This window comes from Mirounga leonina, unplaced genomic scaffold, assembly GCF_011800145.1.
Source record: "Mirounga leonina isolate KUSES-001 unplaced genomic scaffold, KU_Mleo_1.0 Mir_170, whole genome shotgun sequence".
In the NCBI taxonomy this organism is placed as follows: Eukaryota; Metazoa; Chordata; class Mammalia; order Carnivora; family Phocidae; genus Mirounga; species Mirounga leonina.
Genome location: NW_023270433.1, coordinates 32,819,892 through 32,833,148, shown reverse-complemented (window position 1 = coordinate 32,833,148; position 13,257 = coordinate 32,819,892). Strand labels below are relative to the sequence as shown.

General features: G+C 41.4%; 1 protein-coding gene across 6 annotated transcripts in view; it reads left to right on the top strand.

Annotated features, from left to right (window-relative positions):
• Positions 1–13,257, top strand: part of TDRD7 (tudor domain containing 7) — a 77,772-nt gene that overhangs the window by 47,150 nt on the left and 17,365 nt on the right. For 4 of the 6 annotated variants that reach the window (XM_035016242.1, XM_035016238.1, XM_035016240.1 and 1 more), the window contains 4 exons: positions 4,053–4,164; positions 5,702–5,904; positions 6,907–7,041; positions 8,839–8,925. In XM_035016242.1, coding sequence (XP_034872133.1) covers positions 4,053–4,164; positions 5,702–5,904; positions 6,907–7,041; positions 8,839–8,925 — 537 coding nt within the window. The remainder of the gene's footprint in view (positions 1–4,052; positions 4,165–5,701; positions 5,905–6,906; positions 7,042–8,838; positions 8,926–13,257) is intronic. The other 2 variants (XM_035016239.1, XM_035016243.1) reach the window with 2 other exon arrangements.

Genomic DNA, 13,257 nt, shown 5'->3' with positions numbered 1-13,257 from the left:
TCCGTGATATAATCAGGAAAAGGCCTTTATTTCCATTCCCAGGAGATATATAATAAAGAGTGATCAGAGCTGCGTGGGCTTCCTATCCAGGTCAGCACTCTGGAGTCAGGGAAGCATACAGGTCAGAGGACATGACATTCTTCCTCTCCCCTCTTCTGCAGTCAGTGGAGGAGAACCGTGAACAGGGCTCGGGTTGTGCCCCAAGAGCTGTCCGAGTGTTGCCCTCATGGTCCTCTTGGGGAGGTCAGAGGATTCTTTCGCCAGTCTCTTCCATCAGCAGGCTCCAAGACTTCCAGACTTGGCCATGTTCATGGCGGTCAGCCTCTGCTGCATGGCTTCTTTTCTTTCCCTCAGTGCAAACTGAGAAGGAGAACTCGCTCACTCTCAAGGCGCAGTTTTGTCTAGGTTTTGCAAGCAGGGAAACAATTCTATTTCTGCAGCCTCTGTCCCATAATTTGAAACGTATTTATTGTGGTGATGTCAGTCCCTGGCAAATAACCCTTTTTGTGTCCCAGAGTACAAATACTGCTCTCTGAACCTGAGCTTAGGTCCATCAGGTACTCTCCCCAAGAACAGTGTCAGGAGGGTCAGAAAGGGATGCTTGCTGTTTCTTACCCAGATGGTTCCATAGTAGAGGCCCTGACCCTCTCCAGGGGCAAGCTCACCCTAACCACCTAGCCTTCCTTGGCCATTCACAGAGAGATTTAGGAAATTCCTTAACTAAATCTACAAAGCTCAAATTTTTGAGCAATTGACCTGATTTTAAAAATCTGAAAATTGGAACTTTGGCAGTTTCTTATAAAGTTAAACTTACCACAAGGCCCTAAGTATTTCACAAGAGAAGTGAAAACATATGTCCACAAAAAAGCTTGTACACATGTTTGTAGCAGCTTTATTATTAAGAGTCCCAACTGGAAACAGCCCAAATGTTTACCAGTTGGTGAATGTATAAGCAAATTGTAGTTTATTCATATAATGGAATACTATTCAACAATAAAAAGGAATGAATTACTGAAAACAGTCATGTGGATAAAACCCACAGACTGCAAGTTAGAGAAGCCAGATACAAAGGAGTTATCCTGTATGATTCCAAGTAAATGATGTCTAAGAACAGGTAAAATTCATCTGTAGTGATAGGAATCGGATCAGTGGTTGCCTGGGACAGGAGGTGGAGGGGGCTTAATTGGAAAGGGGGAAGGGGGAACTTTTTGGAGTGGTGGATGTGATCTGTATCTTGATTAGGGTGGTCATTATATGGGTACATACATTTGTCAAAATCCACCAAACTGTATACTTTAAATGGGCATTTTTCATTCAATATAAATTATATGTGGATAAAGTCTGAAAAAAATCTGGAAAAACCTAAGGACCAAGCAGGGAACTGAACCAGTGGGGACCACAGTGTGATTAGCAGCTTGGGCCCTAGTCCTGTTTCTGCCTGTGAATGTCCCGTGCCCTTGCTCAAGTCCTTCCATTCCCTTCTCTGTGTCTCAAATGCCCTTCCCTGGGTGAAAACACTCCGATCGAGAGACCCTGTCTTCACTGGAACCTCCTCTGGGAAAGAAGACCTTTCACACAATCTTAAGAATGGCTAAAGAAGAAGTAAAAACCAGGAGGGCAGGGTCGTGAAAGCCAGAAGGAGCAAGTGTCTGGTGGGGAGGGAGCACTCGCCGTGGCGTGGCTGCTGAGAGTGTTGGGGGTACAGGGGTGCCTCAGTATGCTGTACAGTCCTAAGCTCTCACACAGCAGTGGTTGGAGCAATTCTGGCCTGAGCTGGCTCCCCACGGCCCCGTGAAGCAGACAGACATGCAGTTCCCCCCTTATCTGGAGAAACCCCAGCTACTTAGCAAGTCTTACTCCTCTCGACTGTGCTATGCCCGATAGCGAGTACAATTCCCTCCTTGCTTTCCACTTGTCAGATCCTGGTGAGAATGGGAAACAGGAGGATGAAGTCATGCCTTGAAGTGGGTGCGGTCTGCCACTTCTCTCTCACGGGGTGCGGGGAGATCTGTGGCCACTTGATGGTGCCAGAGAACCAGGAATCACCTGGGGCTGGATGCCAGGACTGTGAGCCTGCTTGTGCTGATCCCAGGGCATTGGGGAGAGAAACCCCACTCAGTCCTCACAGAGCAAAGGACACAGGGCAGAGTGTGGGGCAAGTCAAACTCTCAGTTCCTGAACAGGTGTTTTGTAAACTGCAGCTGCCATACAAATATACGGTATTTGATTCAGAAAGAAAGAAAGACAAAAGAACAAGCTCCAAACATTGCAGAAACCCTTTGAAGATTTTGGAGCAATTATTCTTTAGTCTCTTGATGCTAGGAATACATTCTGAATTTCCCAGGAATGATGATTTCACGTATTATGTCCTGTTGTTAGACCATGTTATCTCCATTCTAGGTCCGGGAAGAGCAGAGTCCAAGTTGTAGGTGGTGATAGCTATTAAAGGAAAGGACTGCTCCTGACTCCTGAGGCCTCTGGGGAGGAAGCAGGGGTGCTGATCAGGGACTGGAGAAATGGGCCCCTACATTTAAATGGCTGGCCGCGTGCTATGGGAGCCCCACCAGAGATCTCAGCCTATGGGAGCATTGAGTCAGGATAGAGATTCTGGGAGGTGATTGTCTCTGGCATGGAACATACAGGTCCCACACACCCAGTTATCAGGTGGTCTGGAAGGGTGTTCATGTTCTCTGCATCTCTTCTTTTTTCCCTTTGATTCTCTGCTGGGGAGAATTTCTGTTTTGTATGTTTAGTACCATAATCTAGGTACTAAGAAGCTGGCCTGTGGACTTAATTTTTCTACAGGATGTGAAAGCACCTGGCTCTGTGCTACTCGGTATTTCTTAGCCATGCCTTTGCTCTGGTTTTGGTTGTTGCTTTGTTTTAATAATGTCATCTGTTTGAATTAGAGAAGCATACTAGGTTTTCAATACCTTCCCTCAGATTTTTAGTTATCATCCTATAGTTATCATTTAAACCACAGCTCAGTGTTTCTAGATTTTATTTTTCTCAAAAAAAGAAAGAGGCTTTGTTTATATAGTCCTTTCCAATTTAAGGTGTTATTAATACTCCAGAAGTAACATCCAGGCTCTTAATGATCTGTGCTAATGGTGAGGAAGAGTCATGCAGGTTTCTGCAAACACAGAGCTCTGACCAGCAGATTTGGGGCCTTTTGCTGAGCTGGCCGAAGGCCTAACCCAGCTTTGCACCACTGAAAAGAAACAAACCAGATGTACCTATTTTTACAGTGTCACATTCCCTGTCATCTAGCCATGACATCACTGTTGTCATTGACAGAAAGCAGCTTGGTCCCTCGAAGCATAGTTGCTGGGAGTAGGCCACCACAAGTGCTGTTTTGGGGATTTCGAATTTGATCAGTACCCCTCTATGGGTGATGCCCTCTCTAGAAACAACTACTGGTGTCTAAGGATGCACATCCTTAGTGGAAGTATGTAAATCGAGTAAGAATACGGTAGGCGGGCATCCCCTTATGTTATAACGAAAGGACGGGGGCAGTCAGGGCTGGCAGAACCAGACGGTGATGCCGCTGAGAAGCTGGCATGAAGGCGTCTGAGTTCAGCAATCTTCCCTTGTTCTTCCCACTGGCCAAGCGGAGTGGGGCCTGGAGTCAGGAGGCCTGGCTTCCCTGCTCCCAGCCCTAGCCTTTCTCTTCTGGGCTGTCAGGGGCACCACCCTTGGCATTTTCCAGGCAGTCTGGTGCTACTTAACATGCTGATTATGAAATAAATGCAACTAGTTAAATGTGTCAGATGTTTTCTTAAGAAGTGAGGATAAAAAAAATTTATTTGGGGGATGCCTGGGTGGCTCAGTTGGTTAAGCGGCTGCCTTCGGCCCAGGTCATGATCCCAGGGTCCTGGGATCGAGTCCCACATCGGGCTCCCTGCTCGGCGGGAAGCCTGCTTCTCCAACTCTGCCAGTCCCCCTGCTTGTGTTCCCTCTCTTGCTATGTCTCTCTCTGTCAAATAAATAAATAAAATCTTTAAAAAAAATTTTTTTTATTTGAACCTAAATGATGTTTCTGTTATCATCAGGTATGCTATGTTGACTATGGTTTTAGTGAAAATATTGAAAAGAGCAAAGCATACAAATTGAACCCAAAGTTCTGTTCACTCTCATTCCAAGCTACAAAGTGTAAGCTAGCAGGTAAGAGGAACTTTTTTTTAAAGTTCTCTCCACTTTGATACATTATTACCACTGTACTTTTGGGTAGTTAAATCCTAAAATGTCCTTAATGTCCTCTTTATAAGATGTGATCATTGTAAATATGTTTTAATATTTTATTTTATATTATATATATTTTATTATAAAAATGTGTATTGGCCATCTTAAAGGTTTTGTTGTTGTTCTAACTGCCCTAGCAACAATGCTAGAGCCCCTGTATCATGGGGTTTGATCAGTCTGAATCCTGTTGTTTGACCTGGACTCTCCGCTTCTTTCCCACTGAGGTGGGCTCTGGGTGCTGCTCATTAGCAAGTAACACACCTTGTGCGTCTCCGGCACATGTGTGTGAGTGACATGGTAGGGATAACCTCCAACCATGGAGGATGCAGTGGCCACGTTCGTACAAGGAAAGACATGGGAGTGTGTAAGCATCATGCCAGGAGAGCCTGAGCTAGATTCAGAAAATGATCGCCGTTCTTTCATGAAAATTAGCCCACAGAAATACCTCCTTCTCAGCAAGGATGCATCTATCAGACGAGCTGGGTATGGCTCTGTCTGTGAGATAAATCTGAAGTAATGTTAGAAGCCTGTTACAAACTCCTGGGAGCTAGTTTTGAACGAACATATCAAGAACACAGGCCAAGATTTAGGATGCTGAAATGAGAGGTTTGGTAAAAGCTGTAACGTTATGTGTCTAAAGAACAGAATGAGAACAAGAGAAAGGTAGCCCAGAGGGAGTCTGTGAACTTGTGCTATGGATTTCAAGGGGAGGAATACAGAAATGGACCTTATAGCACCATTGGGGAAATGATGAGCTAGTTTTAATTAGTTTAATAGAATAACTTAGAGTTATCATGTATATGCTACATAGAATTACAATTTTCAAAGAATTTAAAGAGTAATGAGACTATAATAAAACTTGCCTAATACCCATATTATGTTAAATACAATTTAATCCTTCTTTGATAAATCACAAAGTTCTTTGGTATACTCAGAATCATCATGGTGTACTTAAGAAGAAATAAGGAAAAAAGTGATTTTATAAATTTCCAATGTATGCATGCTCATTTTATATGAATAATTGTCTATTTAATTAGAAAAAATGAAAAAGGTCAAGGGTAAATTTTTAGGAAAAACATTACAAATACATGACTGGCAGACATAACTGATTGATAGCTTCTTAAATATACTAGTCTTTTTGGTTTGAATATGTGTTTGTATATAATAAGTGAAGGCCATTTTCCTGAGGTACAAATTCTGATAGGTCATCAACTTTTCTTTTTGTTTTAAGATTGCCTGCCTTTGTGTAATCATTTAAAAGGGCATTCACACTATAATATGTATTTTAAGACCTAAGGATGGGTAATGTGAAGAAGATTATAAAACAACGCTTCCCTAGAAAATTTTGTAAGAATTTTGTAGTAGAATCACAATTATAATAAGTGACCAGAACAAACCCATTCCATCTTAAAATGATTCTGCTAATTAAGTAGAAATTAAAATATTCAATCTTTTTTAGGGTTGGAAGTTTTAAGTGATGATCCTGATTTAGTAAAGGTGGTTGAATCTTTAACTTGTGGAAAGATCTTTGCAGTGGAAATACTTGAAAAAGCGGATATCCCGCTTGTTGTCCTATACGACACCTCAGGAGAAGATGACGTCAATATTAATGCCACCTGCTTAAAGGCGATCTGCGACAAGTCTCTGGAGGCTCACCTTCAGGTAGCACGGTGACCACTATAGTCATCTGTTACACATACTGTAGGGAAGAAAGTTATTGGAAAAGAATGTTACAAATTTTAGGCTAGCAATAGATAGGGACAGATCACCTGTGTATGGAGGGAAAAAAGGTAGGTGGGTGCTTGAAGGGGGGGAAATAAGGCCAAAACATAAGCAGTCATTATTAAGAATTGGGTTTTCGTTTTATATTCCAGTTTCTACACTAAAATTGTATTTTATATGAAATTATTTTGCAAAGATAATAGGGGCGGATAATACAAAAGAAGGGAAAATTAGATCCATGAAGATGTTTATTAAATTGTTAGCTTTTACAGTTTTAAAATGTGAAAAACACAAATTTCTTCAAAGAAGGAAATCTTTAAATAAGTTATAGAACAGCCACCCTGAAGAATAGGATGTTAAAAATGGTCATTGTAAAGACTTTGTGACAACACTGGGAAAACATTTGTTGAATAGGTAGAACAACAGTGAATTGTCTTTATATTATGGCTTGACTAAAAAAATGGCCAAAATTAAGGCTTTACTATGATTATAACTTTTAAAAATTACTAAAACTCACGTGGCCGATAAACATAGGTTAGAAAGTAGGCTGATAATGGGATTGATTTTGTGAGAGGTTTTTATTTTCATTTCCGTTAATGTTGCAAAAATATGTTTTATGTAATAATGATTTCTCTAAATTAATGGGGGGAAAATAAACCAAAATGAAAGATATTCTTAGCCTTTAAGGTAATGAAATGCGGTAATAAGTTAATGTATGCAAACTGTCTACTTTGTGCCTGACCCAATGATGTCAGATATTCCTTTTGGAAAGAGAGGTATCCAAATGAGTTTTTCACATTATTCTGTCATCCAGTCTGCTCTCCAGCTTACTTAAAAGGTTTTAAAATGCAAAGACAAATGAGATGATTGAGGTAGATACCCCTTAAGTAGATAAGAGCTACGCTCTATTCTCAAGTATCCTTGGCGTGTCCTTTGTTCCAGATTGACGCTATGTACACAAATGTCAGAGTGACTAATATTTGCTCTGATGGCACACTCTACTGCCAGGTGCCTTGTAAAGGTCTGAACAAGCTCAACGATCTTCTGCATAAGATAGAGGACTACTTCCATTGTAAGGTATGGCAGAGCATCATCCACCTCTAAAATTAATCCTAAAATTGCAAACAAGAGGGGTCACTAACTAGTATTAATTGTGTGTAACTTTTGAATAGTTTGAGGTAGAAGCTGTAGAATGGTGGGTAAGAGCCCCAGACTGCAGAACTGAAAAGACCAAAAAACAAAACAAAACAAAACAAAAAAAAAACCCCACTGGTTTCTGCATTATGAAATGAGGATAATAATAGTGTGTATATCCATCCATAGGACTGGTGTGAGGACTAGTGGCAAGACTGCTTAGCACAGTGCCTGGCACGGAGTAAGTGCTCAGCAACTGGCAGATTCATGATTTACAAGGTAGAGTTGATGATGCTACAGTGCAGCTGCTTGTGACTTTGTCTGCTAGAGCCAGCTGGGTCCTCTGCCTCGGGCAAAGACAAAACCCTGGAGTTTAGGAGGAGAATAAAACTTCTAGGCATCAATCTCCAAGCTCTTTTTGGTCCCTGAGAACCTACCACCTCGGTAAATGTGGTTCTGTGTTTAAATTTATTAATAAGCTCCTTACCCTTTGATTCTAGTATTCTTTTCTGAATCAGGGTCTGTAGAGGTTTTGTTGTAAGGTTCTAAGGTGATGTTCTTACCTCCATTAGGGCATTATAGTTGTAATCCAGAATATGCTGTGGTTTTGAGTGAGTAAACCCTAATACCACCTCAGTCTTGACCCCCTTGCCCCTAGAAGTGAACCCTTCCCTCTAACCTCTGAATGTGCCTCTTGGCATCATCTGCAGCATGGTAGTTTAGCTATTTGGATATTTGTTTGCCTTACCCAGAGTATAGGCTTCTTGAGGGCAGAGGCAGAGCCTTATCAGATACTGCTAAGTACCTAATTCATTTAGGTACTAGAGTATCTAATCTAGTGTCATACATAGAATAGGTATTCCAAAATATTTGCTGAATCAGGTTAAACTTGTATTCAGACTACAGCCTAGAACAGAGGCATTAGATCTGTAGCTTTACCTCTTTCTGCATTCCAGATGTCTTAGCTGTATCTCAGGGTCATTACTGAAGTTTGGTTTGCTAATCTATCTTGGAGAAATCAGAGACATCCAGAGAAGCTGACTCCAGTGACTCATTTGCATGCATGTGCTTCTTACCTATGGTGGTGAAAAGCTCTCTTGCTAGTCCCTAGTGCACTGGTAACCTGAGTGGAGACATTGCCTTTGGGGAGAGTAGAAACATTCGCCCTGAACAAGAGAGACCATGGCAGGTCCCCAGCTTCAAACTACAGCAAAGCGAGGGTGCAGAGGTCTACAGCTGTGATTTGTTGACATTTCACTGGCACTGATATCCCTATTTGTATGGATAACATTTCTTTTGTTTTGGAAGTAAAATCTCATCTTTGAATCTAAATGTTAAAAGTTGAAAAGAAGAGGCCTTCTGGACGGCTAGCCCAACCTCACTTTCATCCAGGCTCTTCTCCTCCTTTTTGGCAGATTCATCCTCCCTCTTCATGTTTAACTGATGGCATTAGTGCGTGGATGAATCATACTGACCTGCACACTAACGTTTGTAGACATTTTAACAGGGCTGATTTATGAGCTGTGTGCAAGGAGGGAGAGTAGACGGTGCCATCAACAAATGTCTGAGAAACAGGACAGACCATCACCCTCATATACGCACCACCGCGCACTCCTCATGGGGAGCCTGGCTAAGTACGCGTGCACTGGTCGGCCTGAGCCACAGCGATGTTTTTCTAACGGTGTAGCAATCCGCTCCTCACTAAGAGTAATAAAAGTGTCCTGCATTTCTGTTTTGTAGCACATGACCTCCGAGTACTTCGTTTCGTTACCCTTCTGTGGGAAAGTCTGCCTCTTCCATTGCAAAGGAAAATGGTTACGAGTAGAGGTAAAATCAGTTACTTGACTTCTTTTCTAAGCTTATTATGAAATATTTTAGACATACAAACAAGTTTTGTGAAAAATGAAATAAGCACCCACGTACTCATCACCATGTGAGAAAGAAAACGTGCCCAATGTGGTTGAGGCTCCGTGTCTGCATTCCCTTCTTCTATTCCCACCCTGGGGGAGCTGCCAGCCGAGTGGGGTGTTTCTCAATTCCCATTCATTTCTTTATGCATTCACCATATTTGTATTTATACATACAACTTTTTGCTATCTATATATTTTATATAGATATAGTGGATATACAGAAATGAAAATGTGTATAGAATATTTATAGTAAGACTTAATAAAATATGAGTGAACAGATAAACGTTTATAAAATGCATGTAAATAGTAGAACGTATTGATTCTTCTGAAACATGCTCCTTCATTATATGTGAGATTCATCCATGTTGGTGTGTGCCCTCTTGTTCAATTGTTTTCACGCTCTTTGATTAATAATAGTGTATGAAGATGCCAACGTGATCACTCCATTCTCCTGACAATGGATATTTAGATTGTTTCTTAAGTTTTGTTATGGATGGCACTGCCAGGAGCCTTCCCGTGCAGGTCTCCCAGGATACCCAGGAAGGAATGGAGCTTCTGGGTAGAGAGAGTGCATGTCTTCAGTTTCACGAGATGTTGCCTAATGCTCTCTAGGGTCACCCTTTAACCGGGGGTGGGGCGTAGCCCTTTGAGAGTTCTGGCTTCTTGAGGAGGGGGTCTCAGATCCTCCTTCCGTCCTGCCCAGGATGGCTTTGGCTTCAGTGTTCCCATGCTCCTCTATTTCTAGTCCCTCATAATTGTCTTATTTTCTTGCAAGCACAGTTATGAGTTTGAAAAGAGGACTGTTATATTTTATCACATATTTCTATATGTTTTTCAAAGGCAGGTTTTAGATTTTTTTGGCTGCTATTTTTCTTTTCTTTCTTTCCTTCTATTTTTGATATCTAGTTTGTCCAATTGCTAAAATTGCAAACTTGGGTTTGATTTTTTTTCCTTTTTTGTCTTTGTTACAGAGGTTCTTTTTTTCCTTTTTTTGCATTTTTTAATTTTATTATGTTATGTTAATCACCATATATTACATCATTAGTTTTTGATGTAGTGTTCCATGGTTCAGTGTTTGCTATAACACCCAGTGCTCCATTCAATACATGCCCTCTTTAATACCCATCACCAGGCCCACCCATCCTCCCACCCCTCTCCCCTCTGGAACCCTCAGTTTGTTTCTCAGAGTCCATAGTCTCTCATGGTTCGTCTCCCCCTTCAATTTCCCCCCCTCCTTCCATTTTTCCCTTCCTACTATCTTCTTCTTTTTTTTAACATATAATGTATTATTTGTTTCAGAGGTACAGGTCTGTGATTCAACAGTCTTACACAATTCACAGCGCTCACCATAGCCCATACCCTCCCCAATGTCTATCACCCAGACACCCCATCCCTCTCACCCCCCACCACTCCAGCAACCCTCAGTTTGTTTCCTGAGTTTAAGAATTCCTCATATCAGTGAGATCATATGATACATGTCTTTCTCTGATTGACTTATTTCGCTCAGCATAATACTCTCCAGTTCCATCCACGTCGTTGCAAATGGCAAGATTTCATTCCTTTTAATGGCTGCATAAGCTTTTGATGGCATACCACATTTTCTTTATCCATTCATCTGTCGATGGACATCTTGGCTCTTTCCATAGTTTGGTTATTGTGGACATTGCTGCTATAAACATCGGGGTGCATGTACCCCTTCGGATCCCTACATTTGTATCTTTGGGGTAAACACCCAGTAGTGCAATTGCTGGATCGTATGGTAGCTCTATTTTCAACTTTTTGAGGAACCTCCATACTGTTTTCCAGAGTGGCTGCACCAGCTTGCATTCCCACCAACAGTGTAGGAGGGTTCCCCTTTCTCCGCATCCCCACCAACATCTGTCGTTTCCTGACTTGTTAATTTTAGCCATTCTGACTGGTGTGAGGTGGTATCTCATTGAGGTTTTAATTTGGATTTCCCTGATGCTGAGTGATGTTGAGCACTTTTTCATGTGTCTGTTGGCCATTTGGATGTCTTCTTTGGAAAAATGTCTGTTCATGTCTTCTGTCCATTACTTGATTGGATCATTTGTTCTTTGGGTATTGAGTTTGATAAGTTCTTTATAGATTTTAGATACTAGCCCTTTATCTGATGTGTCATTTGCAAATATCTTCTCCCATTCTGTCGGTTGTTTTTTGGTTTTGTTGACTGTATCCTTTGCTGTGCAAAAGCGTTTTATCTTGATGAAGTCCCAATAGTTCATTTTTGCCCTTGCTTCCCTTGCCTTTGGTGATGTTTCTAGGAAGAAGTTGCTGCGGCTGAGGTCGAAGAGGTTGCTGCCTGTGTTCTCTTCAAGGATTTTGATGGACTCCTGTCTCACATTTAGGTCTTTCAACCATTTTGAGTCTATTTTTGTGTGTGGTGTAAGGAAATGGTCCAGTTTCATTCTTCTGCATGTGGCTGTCCAATTTTCCCAACACCATTTGTTGAAGAGACTGTCTTTTTTCCATTGGACATTCTTTCCTGCTTTGTCGAAGATTAGTTGGCCATAGAGTTGAGGGTCCATTTCTGGGCTCTCTATTCTGTTCCATTGATCTATGTGTCTGTTTTTGTGCCAGTACCATACTGTCTTGATGATGACAGTCTTGAAATAGAGCTTGAAGTCCGGAATTGTGATGCCACCAGCTTTTCTTTTCTTTCTTTTTTTTTTTTTAAGATTTTATTTATTTATTTGACAGAGACAGAGACAGCGAGAGCAGGAACACAAGCAGGGGGAGTGGGAGAGGGAGAAGCAGGCTTCCCGCTGAGCAGGGAGCCCGATGTGGGACTCAATCCCTGGACTCTGGGATCATGACCTGAGCGGAAGGCAGCCACTTAACGACTGAGCCACCCAGGCGCCCCAGCTTTGCTTTTCTTTTTCAACATTCTTCTGGCTATTCGGGGTCTTTTCTGGTTCCATACAAATTTTAGGATTATTTGTTCCATTTCTTTGAAAAAAGTTGATGGTATTTTGATAGGGATTGCATTAAATATGTAGATTGCTCTAGGTAGCATTGACATCTTCACAATATTTGTTCTTCCAATCCATGAGCGTGGAACGTTTTTCCATTTCTTTGTGTCTTCCTCAATTTATTTCATCAGTATTTTATAGTTTTCTGAGTACAGATTCTTTGCCTCTTTGGTTAGATGTATTCCTAGGTATCTTATGGTTTTGGGTGTAATTGTAAATGGGATCGACTCCTTAATTTCTCTTTCTTCTGTCTTGTTGTTGGTGTATAGGAATGCCACTGATTTCTGTGCATTGATTTTATATCCTGCCACTTTACTGAATTCCTGTATGAGTTCTAGCAGTTCTGGGGTGGAGCCTTTTTGGTTTTCCACATAAAGTATCATATCATCTGCAGAGAGTGAGAGTTTGACTTTTTCTTTGCTGATTCGGATACTTTTTATTTCTTTTTGTTGTCTGATTGCTGTGGCTAGGACTTCTAATACTATGTTGAATAGCAGTGGTGATAGTGGACGTCCCTGCCATGTTCCTGACCTTAGGGGGAAAGCTCTCAGTTTTTCCCCATTGAGAATGATATTCACTGTGGGTTTTTCATAGATGGCTTTTATGATATTGAGGTATGTACCCTCTATCCCTACACTCTGTGAAGAGTTTCAGAGGTAGAATTTAGTGATTCATCAGTTGCATATAACACCCAGTCATCACATCACGTGCCCTCCTTAATGCCCGTCACCCTGTTACCCCGTCCCTCCCACCCCCCTCCCCTCCAGCAACCCTCAGTTTGTTTCCTAGAATTCAGGGTCTCTTATGGTTTTTCTCCTTCTCGATTTTCATCTTTTTTATTTTTCTTTCCCTTCCCCTATGTTCATTTGTTTCTTAAATTTCACATAGGAGTAAAATTATATGGTATTTGTCTTTCTCTGACTGACTTAATTTACTTAGCATATTACACTCTAGTTTCATCCACATCATTGCAAATGGCAAGATTTCATTCTTTTTGATGGCTAATATTCTGTTTTGTATCTATACCACAACTTCTTTATCCATTCATCTGTCGATGGACATCTGGGCTCTTTTTGTTTTTTGGCTATCGTGGACATGGCTGCTATAAACATTGGGGTGCATGTGCCCCTTTGAATCATTATGTTTGTATCCTTTGGATAAATACCAAGTAGTGCAATCCTGTGTCATAGGGTAGTTCTATTTTTAGAGTAGCAGCATTTTGTAGAGCATCTGACAGCTTGAGTTTCTTCCTGTGTAGC